At 40.5% G+C, this 24,296-nt stretch overlaps 3 protein-coding genes across 3 annotated transcripts in view; 2 read left to right on the forward strand and 1 right to left on the reverse strand.

Moving 5' to 3' along the window:
* Positions 1-203: 203 nt before the first annotated feature.
* On the forward strand, positions 204-12,539 carry LOC136440817 (T-complex protein 1 subunit zeta-like). The gene is made up of 14 exons (XM_066436944.1): positions 204-387; positions 1,096-1,159; positions 1,708-1,842; positions 3,364-3,423; positions 3,767-3,880; positions 4,760-4,863; positions 5,231-5,341; positions 5,896-6,055; positions 7,413-7,592; positions 7,959-8,106; positions 9,821-9,954; positions 10,273-10,375; positions 10,614-10,686; positions 11,197-12,539. The coding sequence occupies exons 1-14, from the start codon at positions 251-253 to the stop codon at positions 11,273-11,275; spliced, it is 1,602 nt and encodes a 533-aa protein (XP_066293041.1). The 5' UTR covers positions 204-250; the 3' UTR covers positions 11,276-12,539.
* A 400-nt stretch (positions 12,540-12,939) lies between these two features.
* LOC136440827 (NFATC2-interacting protein-like) lies at positions 12,940-23,838 on the reverse strand. Its single transcript, XM_066436954.1, has 8 exons — positions 23,705-23,838; positions 21,925-22,117; positions 20,964-21,120; positions 20,322-20,465; positions 19,385-19,571; positions 18,932-19,076; positions 16,216-16,340; positions 12,940-15,610 (listed from the first exon to the last, which is right to left on the reverse strand). Exons 1-8 carry the CDS (start codon positions 23,774-23,776, stop codon positions 15,446-15,448), a joined length of 1,188 nt encoding a protein of 395 aa, XP_066293051.1. The 5' UTR covers positions 23,777-23,838; the 3' UTR covers positions 12,940-15,445.
* Positions 23,815-24,296, forward strand: part of LOC136440792 (rabankyrin-5-like) — a 32,103-nt gene continuing 31,621 nt past the window's right edge. Inside the window, exon 1 of the mRNA XM_066436904.1 lies at positions 23,815-23,843. Coding sequence (XP_066293001.1) covers positions 23,834-23,843 — 10 coding nt within the window. The 5' untranslated portion in view covers positions 23,815-23,833. The remainder of the gene's footprint in view (positions 23,844-24,296) is intronic.

A 24,296-nucleotide genomic window follows, 5' to 3' on the forward strand; every position in this document is an offset into this window, starting at 1 on the left:
ATTCGACAAAGATGAGAACGTCTAATCATTCTATTATGTATAAATACTATAAAGAACTGATGTTTTAAAGCTCGCGTATTTAGCACAGGGCTTACTGTGTTTTTATATAATGAATTATTGGGAAACATTTTAATAACCCACCTGCCCTATTTTTCTGGTGGACTCGTTCAATAAGTCTCGTGCCACGCGAGATTTCAGACTGACGAGAATTAGCGAGATTCCTGCCCAACGACGACCGGGAGTGACAAAGATGGCTGCGATCAAGGCTCTTAACCCGAAGGCCGAAGTTGCCAGGGCCGCACAGGCCTTGGCCGTCAATATTTCCGCAGCAAGAGGTCTCCAAGACGTTCTCAAGTCTAACCTTGGGCCGAAGGGTACCATGAAGATGTGAGTGTGGGCTTCTTTTTGGACGAGTTTTACCGTTTTGTGTGGTGACAGGAGGGTGGGCAAGGGAAGCACGTGCAAAGATCTAGAACATTCTGGAGCCGGCAAAATGTATTTGTACTCCGCGTAGTCTCGTCAGTAGGCTGCTTCTGTAATACAAACGCAACCTGAACATTTCTTAAGCTGTTTCCTGGTAAAATTAGTCCTCTGCTTGGACCTGTGGCGGTTCTATGATCGTTCAAGTTAGTGCAATTAAGAAGAGAAGGCTCTGCTCAGATGACAGGCATTTTTCTATGGGATGTAATTTCTACTGTCTCAAATTTATCTATAATTGTTGAAAATTTGTAACCCACCGCTTGGTGATTTTTAATTCAAGAGCAAAGAGGACAAAGATGATACATATTCCCAATGAGATTAAGTTAGTGGTGTGGTATATCGAATGCAGCAACCAAGACCAGAAACAATGGAAATTCAACCCTTTCATGATACCTGATACTGTAGATTCATTAAAGTTTGCGGCACTTGTAAGCGGCCCAATTTTGCAGCAAGATGAACATCAATCAAGCGTTTGCAGTTTAACCAATCGTAGAAATGCAAAGTGAAAGACAGACAGCACATCTCCGCAGTGCAATAAACACTGTGAGCATAAAACCACCACAAATATTTCAGGATTTACAGTAACGTTACATCTTGTTTTCTGTGCCTGCGCAGGTTGGTGTCCGGTGCAGGAGACATCAAGCTTACCAAAGATGGCAACGTACTGCTGCATGAAATGGTAAGAACAAACTCAAGTACTTTCCCTTTGAACAACTCGCATCTTAGCCTGGATGCCAGACCCCAATCTGTAAAATATCTATAGTGTGCCCCACATGATAGATATTTTAGAGATTGGGGGTCTTGCATCTTCTCTCACATGTTCTTTTTTCTGCATTGTCCCTTTTATAGGGGTGGAATGTCCGTGTGTGTGTGAGGCATTGACTGGCCGAGAGGCTATGCTAGCAGATATGCACTATAAACAGGCCGGCATGGTTCCCGTGCACGCCGTGCTTGGTAGCCGGTGCGAAAGTGACGCCAGCTCCGATGATCCCTCACTACCACCCACATGTGGCTGTGAAAAATCAACTGGACACAGAAATATTTACACTTGCATGACATGCATTTATCATATTAACAAATAACTGTATCTTTGTTGTATATTTTGCCTGACCCTCTTGACCTCAATGAAAAGCTGCCTGCAGGCCAATTTGAGCTTCTCATGAACAAACGAAGGTTCAAACAAACAAACATGAAATGGAAAGGTCATAGATTTGTTTCTTATTACAGCAAATTCAGCACCCGACCGCATCCCTGATCGCGAGAGTTGCGACTGCTCAGGATGACATCACTGGTGATGGCACCACCTCCACAGTCCTCATCATAGGGGAGCTTCTCAAGCAAGCCGACCTCTACATTGCTGAGGTATCATTAGATTCTTTCCTCATTATCTCACATCAGTGTTTCCGCCAGACCGCGACTGAGAGGCCGTCCACTTGGGGAGGGCCGTACCGCGAAAATTAATTGACCGTACCGCGAAAATTAATTGACCCTACCGCGAAAATTAATTGACCATACCGCGAAAATTAATTGACCAGGAAAAGTAACTGAATGTTGTGATCAGATAAGACTTTGTTAATTTTTCAAAATCAATTTGTTACGAAGGTCGCTATAATACTGCTTCAATCGTCACAAAATGCGATCTATATTGACCAGAAACGTCTGAAGTGAAAAGGGGTTTTCCCGCCCTGTGGTCACGTGACATCTTGCCGTCAACCAATCAAAGCACAGGTTTTTATGACGCGGACCAATCAGCGCCTAGAACCTTGCATATCAATGAGCTTAAAAACATGGCGGACGGCCCGGGACGGGGCAGGTTGCGACTCGACTTATGTGAATTCATAGCGAAAATTACGATTTATCTACGGTACATATGGAGAATTTTCATGGAAAAACATTCAAAGGAATATATATTGTGTCGAATACGGTAAGAAATGATGGTGAATCGCGGCAAATCATGACGTAGAGGCTGAAATGCACGGGCGAAATTCTTGTTTTGTTTACGTTTTTCCTTGTTTTCTTCGATGACTTTCTTCGATTGAGTCTTGAAAAACTGGTTTTTAATGAGATCACCGTCTGCCAAAGGCACCGACATCGATTCTTCGCAAGCTTAACAATAGCAACAAACAAAAGAGTGTGAATGTCCAACGATATAGAGCGTCCCCACGCCCGCAGTAACAAAGAAAAACAAAGAAATTATGCCGACCTCTCGTATTTTTTCCCCGATTTCTCGGCATTTAGTTTGTCTTTTTTTTTAGAGAGGACGGCCTATGTCTGAGTTCAGGCCGTCCAAAGCGACATAAGGCCGTCACTTGACAGGAAGACGCCCCTCTGGCGGAAACACTGTCTCACATCTTAACCTTTAGCACTCTGAAATAGCCATTTGGCACCCAATTCCTTATTGGTAACAGAGTTAGGCAGCAGGGAGAAGGTTAACCTCTGCTGAAGAAGCAGTTTGGCACCAAACTTGTGTTGCTTACAGGGTTAGCTAGCAGGGAGAAGGTTAAGTCAGAACATCTACAGTACTGTAAATGTTGATATGTTTGCAGTGGTTTTATATCCACAGTATTTGCTTTGACCACTCTGCTGTGAATTCATGACACAAGGAATAAACATTTCCAAGGTGTTGCCACTGTACTACAGAAATGTTTCAAACGTAAACGTAAAGCACAGCAAAAACCTCCCATACCCTTTTACCGTGAAGTTAAGTCCTTGTGAAAGTACATGAATTTATGGTATGTATTGTTAAAGACCTATTTATACTGAATTCAATGGGTTTTGATAATGTACAAAGTACATGAGTATATAAAGTCATTATTCATGCTATGTAGTTTGGATTTGGACTCTGTAGTTTTCAGGTTGGAACTAAGCTGTGTTCTCTTACAGGGTCTGCATCCTAGACTGGTAGTTGAAGGGTTCGAGCTGTCCAAGACAAAGGCCCTGGAGGTAAGTAGTGTTTAGATAGTCTTGTACTGTTACTAAACTCTGAATCTCCTATCCGATAGTTTGAAACTTTGATTTGAATTTTTGGTCCAAGTCACTACCTTCTGTTATGTTTACAACTGGATAAGGTTCCTAGATTTCGTCTTGGCTTTTCAAGTCAGTGACATTCATCGCTGAATTTCACTGAATTTAATGTCTGATAGTTTGATTTTAATTTTTGATCCAATGCACAACTCTCTGTTACGTTTACAACTGGTTAAGATTCCGAGATTCTAGTCATTTCGAGTGACATCTATCACTGTTCTTCAGTGCCACTAGAATGAACTTATCCTCCTGTTGTTTGTAGGTGTTGGATCAGGTGAAGGTACAGCAGGATATGAACAGGGAGATTCTCATCAACGTGGCCAGAACTTCCCTCAGGACCAAGGTGCACGAGGACCTGGCAGATCACCTGACCGAGGTATGAGTCCGAATGACACAAGGTTTTAATAAAATGAGGTATCATTTTTGGGGTCTGTTTCCACATTCCCATATGCTAGGCATGTCTCATCACAGAGTGACAGGAAGTAAAGTGTAATGGTCAGAGTTGCAGGAGTGACAGGAAGTGGAGTTCAGAGTTGGCAGAATTAGTTATTTAACATCCTTATGTGACAACTGACAGACATACCAAGTCATTGGCTCAAGTAAAGAGCCTAATTCATGGGGAGGTATTGTTTTTGGTCTGTCTATATTTAAGTGCATTGATCAAAACCTTTTTTGCATGATTAATGTGTTATGTTACCTTGACAATTAAACAAGATCTTCAAGAAACTTGGAAGTATGATATCTTTGAACTCTTGCTCCCGATGACAGGGCTGCCTGTGTACCAGTACACACACAAAATTATTTCCAATGACCAATGTGGTCTGTCTCTATTCCCGTCAGTTCATGTATGTAAATTTCGTTGCTGTTATGTCTTTAAACCAATTTGCATGCATGACATATCGTTTGGCAGTGCTTGAACAAGCACTTATTTTTTTAGTATCTTGTGCATGTGATGAATGATTAATGTAATTTTTCGTTCTATTAGTTTTTACATACATGACCAATTTTGTATACATGCATGTATGCTTTGTCTGTAAACTGTATTGTTTTCTGGTTTAATGTAAAGTATGAGTTCTTTGCATAAGATACCTGAAGTCTAAATAAACATTCTGTTGACTGTTCATTCATGTTTGTCATCATTTTAGACCACAGGTTACTTCCAGACCTGCACCTTAACCTCTGTACCCAATCAGGTATAGAGATTTAGGTATGCATTGCTAGTGTTGATTTTTTTTAAATTCCATTTTTGCTGTAGTGCATAGTTGATGCCGTCCTTGCCATAAGAAAGGAAGGGGAAGCCCTGGACCTGCACATGGTGGAGATCATGGAGATGCAGCACAAGACTGACTCTGACACACAGTAAGTTGGCACACAAACCGGTGTTCTTTTGGGAACTGTATGTTGATGAAGGTTAGACATCCAGGTAGTAAGATACACAATGCAAAAGTTACTCAAGAAGGTGGATAAATTTGTCAGTGACACTATCTTTGATCAGTGACCAGTCACTGATGACAGATAGAAGTTTCTACCTGAAATGCCCATCAAAACATAGAAATGCAAAGTAGAACTGTAGAAATGCAGTTATTTGACTTACTTGCAGCTACCTTCTCATTGGTCGAAATGCTAATTGCGATGCTATCATTGGTTGAACTGCTAATTGTGATGGACAGTCAGGATCTGTCTGTTCATTATGAAGTGCTGAAGTACCGTTTGCCTGTGATGTTAGGTTGGTGCGAGGCCTTGTGATGGACCATGGGGGACGCCATCCTGACATGCCCAAGAGGGTAGAGGATGCCTACATCTTCACATGTAACGTATCCATGGAGTACGAGAAAACGTAAGTCTGACAATCAGGTGTTGCTTTGTGCAAGCCTGTACTATAAAACCACCCAATAAATTCAGCTAACGTAAACTCCCAGACCTCAGTCTGCTTCTGAATGCCGTGGTGTTCACATCAGTGAAGGCGACCAATAAATACGTTAGCGAAGATGTGTTTGGCAATCTCCAAGCAGATGTAAGGATCCAGTACATTTTTGGTGTTTTATGCCTGTTTTTGCAACATTTAGTACTCTTTTCTGGTATTGTGTATTTTTTAACGGTTCACCTTCCCCTAACTGTTAAAAAGTACAAGACTGAATGCTGCAAAAACAGGCATAAAACACCAAGAATTAGCCAGACCTTTAAATCTGCTTGGAGCTCAGTGCTAGGAAGCCTAGACAGATTCTGTAGTTGCAATATTTTGTAGACTACTTCTGTAGCAATTGGTACTGAAAATTGCTGTTTTTCCCACTGTCAGAAATAAACCAATTTGTTTCTTTGGTGAACCAGAATAAAGAGCGCCAACTGAGAAAGAATTATCATTCAACGGATGTGAATTTTCATCTCTTGTAGCGAAGTGAATTCCGGATTCTTCTACAAGAGCGCGGCAGAGCGCGAGAAGCTGGTTCTGGCGGAACGGAAGTACGTCTTGGAGAGAGTGCAGAAGGTCATCGACCTGAAGAAGAAAGTCTGCGAGGGAAACAAGAAAGGCTTCGTGGTTGTCAACCAGAAGGTAGCTGTGATGCTTATATTTCTGTTGTGTTGACTGAAATATATTAAACATTGTACAGTAGAAGCCACTTAATTGCACCTCGGATAAACGCACCTTCCATTTAATTGCACCGAATCCCAATATCCAAAACCGGTTCCCATTCACTGCATTGTTAGTGACTCCGCATATCTGCACCGCGCATGGTCACCAATGCCGGATAACTGCACCATTTTTTTCCAAAATCCTCTACAAGTTAACTGAAAAGGTGCGCTAAAATCGGCAAACGCGGTACAAATGAGCCGATACCTGCCGGTGTAAAGGCGCAATACCGCCAATATGTTTAAAACTGTTTTGAGTAACAAAAAAAGGCGGTCTTCATTGACAGTTATGTTGATAGGAATCGTATCGGAGGTCCCGGGCAGGTCACCCGTAACCAGTAACCAAGTTTTAATTTCAATTCCTAGTTTCATGGCGGTACATGATTTACGTAGATTGACAACTGCGCTCTACGTAATGTAACACAGAAACTGTTATCCCATGAGTGGCATGACGATGTTTCAGAATGCCTCCCCTGTAACATTACGTTTGTTGTAATGCGGTAGATCGCATGGAAAAATGAAAGAATGCAAAATCAAAACAGGTTCGTAGTCTTGTCATTTCTTTATTTTCAGCAAAGGGTCAATAAATAAAGTTAATAACTGAATAATTTCGTCTGTTTTCTTTGTGCTAGTGTTTCTGACTAACAATACACCCCCTCTCCCATGGTGGTGCAGACGCTGACAAATGGGTGGTGCAGTTAAGCGGATTCTACTGTATTGTGATATTCTGAAGACCTGGCTGTTTGGCAAAATGTTCTTGTTTTGAGCTTGTCCATGCACCAAAGTAGTATTACTGGTTTGTGTGCTATAAATCTTGAAATGTTCACAATGATTTTATTTTCGTGGTGCCCATGAACATGTGTCTCCAATGTATTACTACTCTACTACTGAATTGTTTCAACCACAAACCTAGAACACTCCGAAAACCTCCTTTTCCCTTCTACTGCGGAATTAAGTCTCCATGAAAATGAGTTTGCAGTGTTCCTGCTCAGATATCCATCACTGTATTGAAATGTTGCATGGTGAATAGATATGTTGTTTTTCTTTTTCTCCCATTAAGTTAAGGATACATGTAGGTTAAGTGCAATAAAAAGCAGTTTAGGTTTATCTTTCAAAGAAGAGAGGATTCTGAATAAAGCTGACTTTTGTACTAGCCTATTCATGACTTGATCAAGCTTCTAGCAGCCCTTCCACTGGTCATGCCCATAGAGGGAGGAGGCCCAATAAGCCCCCTACAGCAAGATGTTATGTAACACAGGCTAACTTTTGTGTACTTCCAGGGTATCGACCCCTTCTCTTTGGACATGCTGGCCAAGGAGGGCATCATGGCGCTGAGGAGAGCCAAGCGCAGGAACATGGAGCGTCTGTCGCTCGCCTGTGGAGGCATGGCCATGAACGACGTCAACGACCTCACGCCGGACTGTCTCGGGGAGGCCGGGCTTGTCTACGAACACGTGCTGGTAAGGGGTTAAAGATTGTGACAGCGTAGGTTTCTCTAGAAAGACGAAACAGGAAACTGGGTACAACAGATGAAATCTCACAGTTAAGCTAGCATCACACTGTCAACAACCACTGCCTGAATTTGTTGTTACAAGAAGGTCACCAAATTTCAAAATCGCAAAAGAATCAAGCGAATTTGTCGTACGAAAATCAACAGGAACAGGGCTCAATGATCTGCAAACATCGACTGATCCTTAAAAATCTAGCAGTAAGTGATGAAAATGACACTAACCATACTCTAGCTGAATATGTAATTTAGAGCACCTATGCCGAAATAGTGTCCCAGCGAAAAGAAATGAATTTACAGTATTTGTATTTGTTTTCAGGGTGAGGCTAAGTTCACCTTTGTGGAGGAGTGCAAGAACCCGAGGTCAGTGACCCTCCTGGTGAAGGGACCCAACAAGCACACCCTGAACCAGATCAAGGACGCCATCCACGACGGGCTGAGGGCCGTGAAGAACGCCATCGAGGATGGTACGCAAATAATCATGTCGAAATCTATCTGTATTGCTGGTATGACTGCCCTTCAGTTTAAAAGTAAGCTTTGCGGGCTGGTTATATTATTACACTTAACGACCTCTCACACCTAATCTTTGCACATCTGACTGTAAGCATTGTTTAAAGCTATCTAATGAGGATGCGCCTACTACTTAGTGGCAACGAGCTCCACTCTACCATAGGTCTATGAAAAACAACTTTTTGAACACCTGAGTCCCGGGTTGATAAATCTGGTACAGTCAAACCTGTATTAGCGGTCACCTTTGCATAGCGGCCACCTGCCCATAGTGGTCACTTTTTGTCTGTCCCTTGGATTTTTCCCATTGACATAAGCATTAAGAATTAGGCTATAGCGGCCACCTGTCCAACGCGGTCGCGGCCAGACGATTTTCGGTCCCGCGAGTACAGTAACACTGCCGATAACGGTCACTGCGCGCCGGTAGAAGCCGCATCGCCACCGCACGTCGGGTTCAAAATCTTCATTTTTTCACGCAGTTATCAAATTTATGCGGCCTCAACTGGATAGGATCATAATAAAGAAAACCAGAATGTTTTATCTTTGTTAGAAAATCCATGGTTTGACGCGAAGTCAAGTATAGTTTTCTTCACATGGCTTGCGTTTGTACCTCGGGGTAAAATTGACAATTTCTGTGCATTTCGACTGGACAAATATTACGGCAGCCTTTTGGAAAATACAACCCACACATGTACCTGATGCGGTAAGTTTGTGAAATGTTTGAATGCCGGCCCAATTTCCGTTTTCACCGGGAATTCATTCAAATTGTGCTCAAAACGTGTTTCGCGCAATTTTCAAAATGGCGCTGATACAAACTGGATAGGTAGCAGCATAAAGGTCAACGGAAGACTCCACTGTTACGGAGGTATAATATACTAAATTTATTTTGCTGCAAAGTATCACTGAGGATAATTACTAAACCAAAAGCTTCAAAATGGATGTGGATAATACTACTATGATGTAAAATTTGGGCTGTTGCAATTTTCTGAAAAGACAAAAAGCCCTAAAAAGAGCGACCTTCTTCTGAGTACCCTATTAGCATAATGGTAGATGCTGATCAACACAAGCCACAACAAGAGACTGAGGAAAATTGTCGCCACGATTTTATGTTTGAAAACGGTCGAAAACGAACAGTAAGTGACAACTGAGCAACATGTATTTTGTTCTTAACTAACTAGGAGTAAAAGAACAACAATCGAACTTCTAAAATGTGCCTTACCTGTTTACATGTGTACTGTACGGTGAATAAATGTATCTCAGTGGGTACTGAAAATATGTGTCACTCGTGGTCAATTAATCGACATTTTCCCCATAGCGGCCACCTGTTCTTAGCGGCCAGTTTTGGCCAGTCCCTTGAGTGACCGCTATAGACAGGTTTGACTGTACTTGCATGGCCATTTCTTGTTCTTTTCTGAGCTGGTGCTAGATACTTAGTAGTTGGTACGTCCACCAATATGAAGAAACGTATAGTTTAAGTCTTGGATAAGATTTCTTTGCAGTGATGTCATTGTTGGTATCTTAGCCTGTTTATTTCTCCTTAAGCAATCGTCAGATTTGTCATACATTTAAGGCATATTTTATCTGCTTTTCCTCAAACTTGCCTGATAGAGAAAACGTTTTTTAGAGTTTGGTTCTACTGAGTGTAGTAAGAGGGATGTTGTTTTTCTATTGCAGGTTGTGTGATACCAGGAGCTGGAGCGTATGAAGTCGCGTGCCATTCCGCGCTGTCAGAATATGCCAAGACCGTGAAAGGCCGCGCCAGGCTTGGGGTCCAAGCTTTTGCCGATGCCCTGCTTGTGATTCCTAAGGTAGGTTTTCTCAACAGTGGTATCATCTCTTTTGATCTACACTCAACCTTTTAGTAGCATGTGTTGTCCAAATGATCGGTGACCGTGCCTCTGAATCAAAATGCCTGCTAATGTTGCTCACACACTACTGGAGATAGTCACGACCCTTAGGGCGGGACATTTTGCCGTGGTCTACTGTTCATCGTACCTGTTGAAAAGACTGAGGGGAATTTCCTGGTAACGTTAGTTTAGGTAAAAACACTATCAATTCCTTTGTTATCTATATAAAATCAAGTTTATGTGGCCTAATGTATTGGTTTGTTTTGTGTTGTTGCGTAGGTCCTTGCCCAGAACTCCGGCCAGGACCCGCAGGACACCATGGTGAAACTACAGCAGGAGTATGCTGAAGCAGGCATGCCTGTGGGCTTCGACATCTCAACAGGTCAGGAGATCTGTATATTCTATAATGTTTAGTTTTATACCATTGTCTGAAATTGACAGTCAGGATCGGTTCATTGAAATGAAAACAGAGAGATGTAAAATAAATGAAACATGCTTCTTCCTGTATATTTCAAATGACATAGCCCTTATCTCAAATCTTGCCCTAGCTTTTCTTTAAGCCCTGCAAAACTTACTATGGTTGGGTATTAACCTCCTAACCTTTCCTTATTGTTGATCAGGTGAGGCAATAAATGCCGGTGATGCCGGTATCTGGGACAACCACTGTGTGAAGAAGCAGATTATCAACTCTTGGTGAGTCCTGGTTAAACACACAATGATTTTCTATAAATCTTGAATTGAAATGTTTGCAGTGGTTTTATTTTCATGGTTTGTGCATTAACCTCTCACCAGGAAAATCTGTGTGTTGTATTACTACTATGCTACAGAATTGTTTCTTCTGCAAACTTCAAACACAACAAAAACTTCCTTTCCACTTTTACTGCAAAATTGAGTGGTAATAAATGAATTTAAATCGTGAACCTGGTTATTGCTATACCTCAGATATACTGAAGAGAAAGAATCTGAGCTCTGAGGTGAAAGAAAGGGATTGCATAGATATCAGAGTGAAAAAAGGGGATTTTTAACAAATTCTCACATGTGCATGTGTCCGTCATTTCCAGGGAAACAGGATGTCCTATGGATGTCCGCTGCTAAATTCGGGTGCCTTTATTTCCTTGTTTTTTTAGTGTACAGCGTCCATAAGACGTCTGGACACCCTGCTAGCTAATAGCTTGGCTAACATCCTGTTTTTCTTGTCTCCAGCACGGTGATAGCCTCAAACCTTCTCCTGGTGGATGAGATCATGAGAGCTGGCATGTCCTCGCTCAAGAAGGGGTCCTAACCACAAGGGACCAGCCAGCTCCAGTATTGTCAGATCAATGTGTGCACCTAGATAGACTTTTATATACCATACTCTCAATTGGAATCTGGAAACTAAAACTGCATACTGTGCCATCTTACCATTTCTTTGTGAAGCTTAGGAGTAAAATGTTTTGAATATGAAAGACTAAGACAAATCACCTGCAAATGAAAATGTTACAATATAAGTTATGATTTATTCAGTTGTTACATGTATCAAGGCCTAGCCCACATACATTATTTGCATAGCAGGATATTTAATGTGGACTCTATTAGGGAAAGAGAAGAGTTTCTATGAAAGTTTCACTATTCCGAGTGACATTGGAAGCCAAATGGCCATGATAACAGTCACGACAAAACCCAAGATGATAACGAAAACATCTAGAGATTAAAAATCAGTATCTCAAAGAGTGGATTGATAAAATTTATGCTACATGTGATGGAAAATGGCAGGCTGTGCAGTTATTGTTTCTATCAATTTTGTTGTGTCTTGCTTTTGCAATGTTTGAGTGTGGTGCAGGATGAGGACCTGGAATGTGTTACTGATAATGTGTATAACTGTAATGGGCTAGTATGGCCTTGAAAATTCCGCAGAATGAGGGTTACTATGTACAAGATACTGGTACATGTACTTGACAAATGCATTGTGTTATCCACGAAAGACTATAGCCTTTCATTCTGTACAACAAGTATTTTAAGACAACAGACTCTGTCATCAAGGAATCCTTAAGTTTTAAATTTAAGGTTTGACTTCACAACACCTTTGGTTTCAACCCAAAGCAGCTTACTCTACAGTGTAATACAAAACATGGAATGCATGTCAATATGATTATTGTGTTAACACATGTACAAGCAGTAAGAGGTAGCAAAATCAGATGCAAGGTAATGCTTGTGCTTTGGAGCGAGAATTTCTTTCTCAGAAAGGTTGTAGACCTAGAAAATGTGCAGATTGTTGTAGTGATGACCTTACTTCTGAAAGTACAACTACAGATTTTGACAAGGATTGTAACTTGGTGATCAGTAAGTGTTAGAATGAACTGTCACTTGGTTGGGACAGTTGTGTGTACTGCAAAGCTCTGTTTAGAGCTACCTTTGCCTTCATTTCCCACTGAAGAATTGATGGGTACACGACACGTACAAGTGCAGATACCTCATGTACCAAGAGCTTGCCCCGGTCTTTTGAATAACCTTACCCTCATTTCTGCTTTATCGTTTGCATTTCATGCAAATAAAAATACTGATGCAAACATTCAAGTCTGATCTTTTTTTGTTCCAATGTTGTTGTTCACCTTGTAGCAGGGTATATTTTTACAGGGAGGGATACTAGCCCTTCCCCTTTACATGCTTGAGGCACCTCCTCAAACACAGGATCTCCATTTCACATCCCTTCCCAGAAGACGAAGGTAGCCCCAACCGAGATGCCCATCCAAGGATTTAACCGGGGTTTCCCAGTTACCAATACTACAACTAATTGGAGTCAGGAGACAACTATGAGGCTGCTACTAGTTGAGCTACAGGGACATCCCCAACTGACCAGTTATTTCTCCAATGTAAATGTTAGCCAAGTTCTAGTGCACACTTTTTGTGCAACTGTAGTAACATAACGTGTATTCGGCCACATTCAAATGAAGGTTATGCACTCATGCATTGTTGCGTCTCAACTTTTAATGGGGTAAAACAATGAAAACAACCAGGTTTCTGCACAATCTTTTACAACTCATTAAACCAACAATACATTTGCACAACACATACTGGTATTCATGTTCTTTACACCATCAGCAACTAAACCTATTACTGACAGTATTACACAAAACGATTCTTCTGGATAAAGATAATATTGCAAATACATCTTGACTTTTAGTCATTAAGCTTAATCTAGCAGTTTATTTATGGCTATTCCAAACAAATGAGCAGAATTTAAGTGTTATTTTTTAATTTCAAATGTAGGGATGGAGTGCATTACAACTTCAACAAGATTGGCAACATAAAAAGATGTTGCCATGGCGACGGTGGTCTCTGTTAACGTTTTCGTTTTAAGCCCACATGCAAATAAGGACATCGCATAAATCATATCAGTCGATCACATTCTCTACCAAAATAACACAAGTTGTCTAATGTATGAAAATCTTGTTTTCACAAAAAAAGATATCGTAGCATTTCTTCATAAATTATGTAAATGAGGCCCTCTGTGCAAGATTTGTGTCTAATAGTGGCCACATTTACTTAACTTCCAAATGGTGCAAAAATGAATCCCGGTCATTTACCACTATGGATTTATAGTATTTTGTCATTAATTATGCAAATTAAGTATCAATTTGCATAATTGATATCTATCGATATTTATCTCTTTCTCAGTTACATATGTCATGTGTTTGAGAGTCCTACATTACAATGCAGCTGATTTATTAACTGTCTTCATTAATTATGCAAATCAGATATTGATTTGTATAATTGGCATATGATTATGTAAATCATCACTTAAGCTATCTACACACCAAAAATTATGATGATCCGTCATCCCCTTCTTGCGTTATTCCCTTTCAAAGTTTGAGTCAAAATCAGCTCCTGCAGTTCCAAAAAAAGCCGCTAGGGGGTCCAAATCATATTTTCCTAACAAAGAGCTATCCACCACTTAAAAATCATGACTATAGCATGTTCAGAAGATGAGATTTGAAAAGTGAAAGTTCCCCTGTAGTACCATAGAAAGTCGCTAGGGGGCCCAAAATCGAATCATTACAAGGTCTCCCACAGACCTACCCACCTACAAAATATGAAGACAATACATCCAGGCATTCTTGAGTTATCGTCCCATGGACTTTCACATTCCTGTACAATTCCTAGAATTCTTGCAATCTGCACACAATATAGTAAAAAAATTGGCTCGCCCCTGAGGCGTCGCCAAAATGTATGTATTGACTAAATCCGATAAATTAAAAATATGCCTCTTCTACATGTACTTTCCCATCTCCCAAACACCCATAATCTTTTTTTACATTTTATTATTAAAAAAACATTAAAATCAAGAAAACATAATAATGTTCTAACCCCTGCTTTGTTTACAACTTACCATCTCTTATTCTCTAGAATCTTGGTACATTGGTACATTTCCTATATTCTTTTCTCTTATTAGTCATGTGCATGTGAACATATTACATACATCAAGGACATTATAATGTCCTTGCATACATGTATAAGTGTGAACAGCCCCAACCATAAAATGTACAAGGAAAAATATACGTAGGTCTTTTATGTTACCTAGAAACATGGACTACCTCTTGGGCCAGGTTCCCTGCTATGTCAATCAATCGTACGACCCTGTTGTACCAGTCTGTGTTCTGTCCTTCTCGCTCCTCTTGTAGGAGGGAAAGTTACCAGCCAATCATGTTGCCACTAACAGTCAAGAGCAGGGCTGTCTCTAGCTTTGATCTTTTTTCCCCTCGAACTCATTGCTTGGAGCCCATGTTTTTAATTTTTGTGGTTAAATCTGTCATTTATGTTAACGAAAATACATTTTCATCACTTTTATGTCATGACGTTCGGACATTTTGGGTAGATGAGGTGAAAATTTGCTTTTGTCCAAACAAGCAAATTTCTGTCCTGGGACGGAGGGAGACTATCCTGGAGACAGCTGACAAAAGGAGAGTTTTCGATTGGCTGGCCAGCGCTAACCTAGCAAGAAAGATGAATTGCAGGCCAGCACACCAGGCCTGCTGCTTGATATACAATGTAGACAAGCGGCGGGTCGTGAATGAAAGGATCCTCGAGGGAAGCACACGGTGGGGATTCCTGGAGAAGGTCCCTAAAAATACATGTGAAGTGGCCAGAAAATGGCCATTCTTGGAGCTTCGAGGTAAATTTTCACCAGTTGACAGCAATATACAGTGCAATATACATTTCTACCCGACCAAACCCTGAAGTAGTTGTTGAAAAGATGCGTGGACTGTACCTACTAGGTAATCCCCTGGCTGTGAATAAGCTAGTTCACGGTTTGAAGTGATCATGTGCAGTGTGAGGTATTGTCCATAAAATGTCAAAGTTCAAGGCCCCTGGCCAGTTTCTACGTTAGGGGCCAGCAACTTTGCCATATGCATATGCACACTTCAAACCTTAAAGTAGCTTGTTATATAAATTTTTGACATCTGAGATTTTCGGACTACTGCAGGGCCCGAGCATCTATGGTCTCTCCGCCTTCCATGTCCAGATCTTCGGGGGTGTCGTTCGGCGAGATGACGTCGCCATCGAACTTGAACACGAGTCTGTTGAGCGGAAGCTCTCGGAAGGCTGCGTACTCCTGCATTATCCTCAGCAGCTCTTCTGACTGGAAAGGACAATTACGTACTGTAAATTGTGAAATATACGTGGTGGCTTTTTGTTTGTGATTTTTTACGATGACCTTTTTACCGGAAAATTAAATTATAACAGCACGAACATGTAATACTATTCTGTCCTCTGCGTTCCACCTGATTGGTTCACTGCGAACTGAACAAACCGTGTATGCAACATCCCCCCTCCCATACCATGAAATTAAGTCCTCTCAAACTTAAATAGATTTACAGTATTAGAATTTAGATTGGATTTACTCTTCTTAAATGGCTATACATGTGCTATGGCATATTGAAAACCTGTAAAGGTGACTTAAAAATAACTAAAAAGGATACATTGTATACCCTTACCAAAGATAGGAAAAGGTTATTTCATACAGACATAAACATTGCAACACTGTTAATATTGACATGTTCACAGTGGATTTAATTTCATGGTTTTGGCGGTGACCTCTCCACTGCAAATTCATGTCACCGCAAATCTTACTACAGAATAGTTTAAATCACAGATTCAAAAACGGCAAAAACCTATTGTGAAATAAAGTCCCAGTGAAAGTAAATCAATTTACAGTAAACTGCTTAGTATCAATGTCACACACACCTTGTCAACAGAGAAAGTTTTCTCAGTCCTCCTCTCCTTGCCTTGGATCTTAAGTTCAAGTTTCCCCTCTGTTGAAGCTACTTCTTCCTCCTCCACAGCCATGCTGGCATTACTTATGGAGCAGTCTGGAAACACAACAAATATTAGAATCAATGTCTGGTGGGGATATTAGCAATAAAACATCATAATCCTAGAATGCTCACTCGTTCCATGAGGCAATAGTGTATTAATGTATCAGTACTACTAGAAAGCATTGAGCTGTTCAATGAATGTATATTTCAACAGGAATATTAGAAAGCACTGAGCTCTAAGTCTAACTTCAATATATAACGTAGGTGTGTTTCTACTACAGTAATACATATTAGTATGCACATACTGAAGCTCCAGACATGTTTGTGGTTTTTTAGTTTCACAGTTTTCGAAATGACCTTTCAAATGTGCTTTCTATGCACTACTTCTGTTCTATAGAATTGTTTCAAAGTCAAACACAAACTTAAAAACACCTTCTACTCCGCATGCAAATTAAGTCCCCACGAAAGTAAATGAATTCATGATGGTAGATGTAAGTTTTAACACTTACACTCAAGCTAAATGAGGTGAACACATCATTGATCTGTTTATATCAGTCATCTTTGTCATCAAGCATGATATCATTTTAGGACACAGCTTTGTTTTGAATCTGTTTTACCATCATATATGGTATTGTTTGTTGGTAAACAAGTCTGTATCAGAATCAAATATAAACCAGATCCAGAATCATTATCTTTATGAAGAGGGACTGTGCTATGATTTTAAGCTGACTTCTGATATTGAAGTGATAGAAACAAGTTATAATTATAAGCGCATACGTTTGTTCAGACCCTTGTAGTGCCTAGTGGGATATAGGGCAGCAAGTTTTCTTGCTGTTTCAGTAGTCTCACCTCTCAAATAGAAGTACCCCCTGGAATATAAGTACCCCCCGGAAAAATCTTCAAAATCTAATATAAGTACCCCCTGAAATAAAAGTACCCCCCGGAAAATGTAAAAATTGACAGTCGAGGTAAACTGTGTCCACACGACTGTCCGAAGGAAATAAGATAATAAGCAGGTAGGTTGCATCTATTCAATTATGCCTGAGGACCATACCTATTCAGTATATGAATATTGAACAGAATAACTGTATGCTTGCTCAAATCATGATGATCTTCCTCGCCACTTTGATAAAATATAATAATAATGTTGAAAAATTAGGCAAAGGTTCCCCGCTATGACCCCTAACTGGGGGCCATGGTGCTTCAAATTCAACAAGTGAAAATGTACATGATACAGTGTGTATGCATTTTCTACTTGGAACTTGCAGCAAGTGATCAAGGAAAATTGTTGTAACATGAATTTCATTATCTTTTATCATTGCTTTTGACATTACTGACATATAATCAAAATCATCAGATAGCTAAATTGTTCCTAATCATATTTTCTAAAGACATTATCCCCCTAAAAAAACAAATATGAACACCAAAAAAGGGTTAAGTCCATGAACTTTTGCTCCATAGCGTCGAGAACAAAGGTTTTGTGAATCGCTCGGATTTCGAGTTCCCGCGGTTGAGCCCACAATATTGAACAGAGCTCGACTGTAAAAGTAGCACAGCGTCTCAGGCCGCAAATACGAAGAAATTACCGATTGCATGTTGACAATAGAAACGGCCCTTTACCGCTAAATTTGGAAAATCTTACGGTTATTCTAAAATACAAACCCTCCTAAAATATAGATAGATTTCTGTGTCCATCGTTGCCGCAAAGTATAATATTTTTCACGCGTTTACGGTATCATTTTAAAGATCGTAATCTGTACTGTGCAATATGCTGCTAGTTTTACTGTAAGCACGCATGATGGTGCCGCCGCCATGTTTCGATGGCAAAACATGCTGTTGTTTACCGCTCGTTTTGTGCCGTTCTTAGATTTTGCGGCCTCAAAATACATATCACAAGGGAACTTAAGTTATAATTGTCGTTTTTACGTGTAATGTATCTTCTGTGAACGAATTATTCTTCCGCCGCGCTACCGATAGCGGTCATCGAATTCTTCCCTGTGCAAGTCTAACGTTTACTACTCGACACGTTTTTTGATCAGCATGCTTTGGTTTACGATGTAAACAGAGACTGTCAAAGTTATTTACATGACAATTGTATTTTGACATGTCAGTGTTGCGTCTTATTTTCCCCCCAAAACAACATTAACTTTGTAACGTCATAGCGAGATCGATCGATATGTTACGAGTGCCGCAAGGATTTCACAAAGACCGCCGCCGGTCATAGCGGTGGGGAAATCAACGCCGCTAGGCCGAAAAATAGCGAATTACTGGCAAAAATACAGGGGAAATATGGGCAGAAAAAACAAAAATTTCGATTTTAGAGGGATTTCTGGTTAGCAAAATCCTGATTTTTGAAAAAATAATAAACGTACCGTCTAAAATAAGAAAGTACCGGGCGGATTTTGAGGCGAAAAAAAATAAACGTACCGGTACGTTTATTTGAGAGGTGAGAGTAGTAGGGTATATTTTTACAGGTAGTGGTTGCTTGAGGCACCTCCTTGAACACGGGACCACCATTTTACATCCCTACCAAAAGACGGGTGCAGCCGAAAAGAAATTAATTTCCAATATCAACGATTTTTGCTTAATTTAATTTAATCAATGAAATTGCATAATTGGAAAGTTTAAAAAATGCTCCCACTAACCTATGATGTCAGCAATGTGCAGCCCGATGCTCTGAGGGGTGTCGGCCTGTTGTATGGTGTAGTCCCTCAGCACCAGCAGTACTCTGTCTATGGGCGCGCCCTCTCGCTCTGACATAGTCCTGAAGATCTTCTCAAACTTCTCACTCTGGAACCAAAAATAAATGATGGATTTCATTCAATGAACATCATTATACATGTATGACCCTGTGTATGGAATCTTTGTTTTTGGTCTGTCTGTTTGTTGATGTGTGTCCGTAGTTGTTGACACACTGTAAGTAGAGCGACAGAAATCAAGTGGGAAGATGACTGCAAAGATCAGGCTTTCTGGAGTGGCAGGATGTATGGTTCAGAGGTGGTAGAACCAGCTGCAAAAGCTGGTGTGTTAAAACTGTTATGCTGAAGGTCAGCTATGCAGATTCCAATTAGAACATGAAGACCTTAAAGTTTGCTTACCATCCTAATGTTGATCCTGTGCACACCTGCCCCTGATGACCTGCTGCGAACCTTAACAGTGATCTCCCTGTCCACAGGTGTGGAAGGTGAAGCTAGACCGGAACAATCCAAACTGATGGTTGAGGGGGAGGACAGTCCGGCAGGCTCATCAGTTCTTCTCACCACTCTCAGTGCAGCATCCACACCCCTGAGGAGTAAGGGAATAACTGTTTAGATACCACTATAAACGCTTTCTCAGTTAAAATTGTTGTTGATTAATTATACTTTAACAACTTCCATAGACTGCAAAATTATAGAACTCTCTCCCTGACAAGTGCTTCCCTCCCGAATACGACAAACAAGCCTTCAAAGCCAATGTTAACTGCCATCTCCTAGCATATAAGTAACCTATACCTACCCCTAACTTAGTTCAGCGCCTAGGAGTGGTCTTGCACTGAGCAAACTTGTTGCAAAAAAAAAATTTAAAATAACAATGTCTACAATCATCGTATGTATCTACGTATCTAGGTATATCAAATACAATATGCAAGGTAACAATAACTCAAGCAACTAGATTTTGGAAATGATCAGACGTTTCAGCTAGCATCCACTACCTTTGGTCAGTGACTTGCACATCTTATTACCTGGATGTCTAACCTTCATTGACGTATCAAATACAATGGTTATGTTCATCTGATACAAGTGACTCAATGAAGGGAGTAGAACAATCTTCTGGCTCCAGGGGATCGAACCCGGACTCGCCAGCGCACAGTCCACGGAATCTAGCCACTAGGCCAAAACGTCCAGACCAGCTAGACTGGTCAGTAAGCGGCGCTTGAACCCCACTGTTACACAAGTATGTAACTTATTGGTTTTAATCATGTCCATATTGCCCTTTAGGTGTCTTCATAGAACAGGAATTTTTCTTTCAATTGTTCATTTCTTTCTGTTTGCTGACCTGAGAATCTTCTCCGTCCCTTTCCTTGCCTTGGTAGCCCTGAGCCTTCCCACATCATTGAGCAGCGAGTCGAACGACATGGGAGGGGGAGGGGGCGGGGACAGCGACTGTTCTCTGGGAACATGACGTCTGTCTTCTGGAGACCTGAAACATGACATGAAAAACATTCAGTCACTAATATATATGGTAAAGTTAGCCTTTTTGAGGCCGTGGGGTTGGTGGGTTGTTATCCACTGTGTCTAGGGCAGGGTATTGAAAGGCAGAGCCCATCCTCGGATCCTCTCCTTCACCGCGAAAAGCATGACACTGCAAATACTGTAAATGTATTTAAATATGTGTGAATTTCATTTCGCGGTGATTTTAAGTTCGCATTTGAAACAATTGTAGCGCTACAGTCATGGGTGAGCAAAAAGTTTTGCGGCGGTATTAAGTTTGCGCTGAATTTTCACCGCGAAAACCACAAACATAAAACCACGGCGAACATTTCCGCATTTACAGTATGCTGCTCCATTGTATCTTATTTACCACAATGTAGTACTACATTACAGAATTGTTTCAACTGCAAACAAAATCCAACTACAAAATTGAGTCTCCTCAAAAATAAACAAATTTACAGTACTTTTATCTCGGCCCCAAACCAACCTGAAGTCTGCACTTAACTCCTCTTCGTCAGAGCTGATGACGAGAGCGCTTGGTTCTTCGGTCCTGGAGCTGACCGGGTTGGCTGTTTCTGGACTAGTTTTCCTGACCTTCGACTTGCTTGGAGGAAATACGACGTTGCCACCATTATTCTCCTCATCTGTAAAACAGAATGAAAAATTGACAACCTTTATACGATCTGATTTGGATTCATGCTTGTTGAATTGTCCATGTAATTCTTATCGATTTGATGGCTGAGTAAGCCCAAAGAAGACACAGGGTTTACTCATGAAATAGTACATTAACCATGTACAAAAAAAATCATGTACTTCTACTACTAGTACATGTTCATGATAAATCATTCACTAGTACATAAATACATATCAGACACAGACCATTAACCTCAACCAACAAAATCAATTTACTGCAGGTTGAAACAAGGAATATCATTGAAAATGGAATGTAAATAGTTACTGTATGTATTTTCTCTATTGCGTAATTCCAGTATTATTCACTGCTAATTCTTAAGAAGGCAAAACATCTTTGGGACAGGCTATTAACTAGCAGGGGGTCAGGGCATCTTTTGGACTCTCACTCACTCACTCACTCACTCACTCACTCACTCACTCACTCACTCACTCACTCACTCACTCACTCACTCACTAATTATCCAGTTTAATGTCTAAACCTATGCTAAGAAAACAAGGAAATTAGACCCCTACTTTTGCAGGGGGCTCTTAAAGGACTATAAGAATTGTTAATCCTATTGGGAAACACCCTGCTAGCTCTTTTCCACAAGCAAAATGAACAGTGGACCATGGCTTAACGTCTCCTCCTAAGGACTGTAGCCTTCTAGCTTCTTGGTCCAGAGGCAGGGTCACTAACCACAGGACTATGCACACTGCTACCAAGTATTTCAAGCCCTGCACATCTAAAGCAAAATACTAAAAGTCTAGCATCTCACCAGAATCATGTTTGTGTGAAAGAGTGGCCATGTTTACAGAAAACAGGTCCTTTACTCGGCCCATGTAGATGTTGCCAGTCTTGGCGCCGCTGGCATTCATGTTGAACTTCCTTCTTCTTGGAGGTGGCTTCTTAGTGATGACAATCCTCTCCTCCTCATCACTGTCACTAGAACTGCTGTCTTGGCGGAAAGCCTTGGAAAACAAAGAAGATACAATTGTATAAAGTTTATAATTTGTTTGTTTTTTAACTAAAAAGCAACACCATATTTCAAAGCAAGATTTTGAAGGAATCTCTAGTAATTCTTACCTCAGGCATTTTCATAATGGGATGTTTTTTTGTCTATGAAAAAGTAAAACTTATAATAGATACTAACAATTGAAGTAATGCTTTACCTAGCTTCTATCACTAAGTCAGCTTCTGTACAATGAACCATAGCATAGTCCCTCTGCATAGAAACAATAATGCTGGATCCGGTATACTGTATCTGATTCTGATATGAACATGTTTACCAACAAACAATACCTTATGACTGGGACTGAAACTGAAAACAAAGCTGTGTTACAGTACTAAAACAATATCATGCTTGATGACAAAGATGGTTGATTATGTAGATCGATAATGTGCTCACCCATTTTGACCAATCTTGAGTATACGTGTTACAACTAAGAGCTACTGTAAAGCGATTAATATTTGCAGGGACTCAATTTCATGACAGAAAATAGGTTTTTGCGGTGTTATAAGTGTTAATTAAGTCCCTGCGAAAATAAAATTAATTTACTTGTGTTAATGAAATCCTAATGACGTAATGAAACTCCTTTGTCATATAGGTCATGCATGTCATCAAGGACATTATATAATGTCCTTGATGTCATCTACACATCAATTATGCAATATGGTAAAGCACCTGGCTTCATTGTTGGTACACTCATGAATAGTTTCATCAGGTTGGTAAGTCACTGGATAAAAAGTCTTCTTTGTACACAACCAAGAGATTTATTCAACCGACATTTCGGTGACCATCTGCAAGCATCAATACTAGTACATAAATAAAGCTGCAGTGCAATGTGAACCTGTCAGAATTGCCCTGAGGAAGGTGACAGTCACTGTGCCTTGAGGCAGTTAACCGGCGATTCAAACAAATGCAAGTAGTCTTTGCAATACATTTTTTTTGTACAGTACTGTAATATGTCAACAATTTCATTAAATATGAATATGGACTGACCAAAATTGAACATTTACATAATCGAGTTTCCAATAGTTCCAGCTAATGGAATGATTGGCAACTCGATTTCTGTATCTATCTGTATCTATATAGCCGGTATAACCGCCATTCGGCGTAACACACCAGCTTCGTTGGCACGAAATTATGGTGCATGTCACAGTCACACACACGGAAATCATCTGAGTGAGAAAATGACATTTCACTTAAATCCCTTGGGATTTCAACTATTTCGTCCCATTCATTCCACATATTTTTTGTGTCCTATTATTTTCATAGGACATAAGAAGCTTTACAGATACGGGAGTTAACGCTCTAAAGGTTATATAAGTTTAGTCTACAACTACTGCAAGCAAAAATTGACGGATAGTCAAGAACTTATATCAAAGGTCCCGCAAAAATAATTTTCAGTTTCTAGAGCTTGCTAAAATATTTGTCGGCGAAAGATTTCATACTACTGTGCGACAAGCCGACAACCGGACAGACAAGGGGCATATTCTATTCTAAGCGACCGTAGAGTGTTTAAAATTGCATGCCGTAGCATATAGTAGATACTTACAGAAGATTTCTGGCCATTTTTTACCGATTCTTGTGCTGAACTTGAAAATTCCGCGCAATCTGAGTCCGCCATCTTGTCCCTTCTAAATCTCGCGAGATGGGCGAGATCGCGCGAGACCTGGGATCCATCATGGCGGAAGGTAGGACACATGTACTTGTCATTCCAGCCAATTTTGTCTGTTTCTCATAAATCTACGCATCATGTGTGTTATACATCACTTTTGAATTAAAGTCAAGACATGTCCTAACTTCTGGGATCATCAGAATGTCTAAACTTGCCATATTTGTGGCGCGAGAGTCAGCTGATGTTGCCGGTTTTGGAGTGGATGTTGGGAGCGGCCCTGCTTCAATATCTTGTGGGCGTTAAAACTCTTTTTGGTGCTTCCGGCGTTATGTCTTTTATGGAAGAATGATGAATTGACCACGTGTGATGCATGTAATTGTGTAAATAACGTTTTTACACTACCGAACGAAGACAGATCCCGTTTCAAGCACGTTGTTGTTCAAATAGAAACGTTGAACTTGGACTGGAGACCACACAGTTTTTGTGTGTGCTAAAAAAATCCACTTGCAACAATCGATATCCTTTCAAA

The sequence above is a fragment of the Branchiostoma lanceolatum genome, chromosome 1 (assembly GCF_035083965.1).
Source record: "Branchiostoma lanceolatum isolate klBraLanc5 chromosome 1, klBraLanc5.hap2, whole genome shotgun sequence".
Taxonomy (NCBI): domain Eukaryota; kingdom Metazoa; phylum Chordata; class Leptocardii; order Amphioxiformes; family Branchiostomatidae; genus Branchiostoma; species Branchiostoma lanceolatum.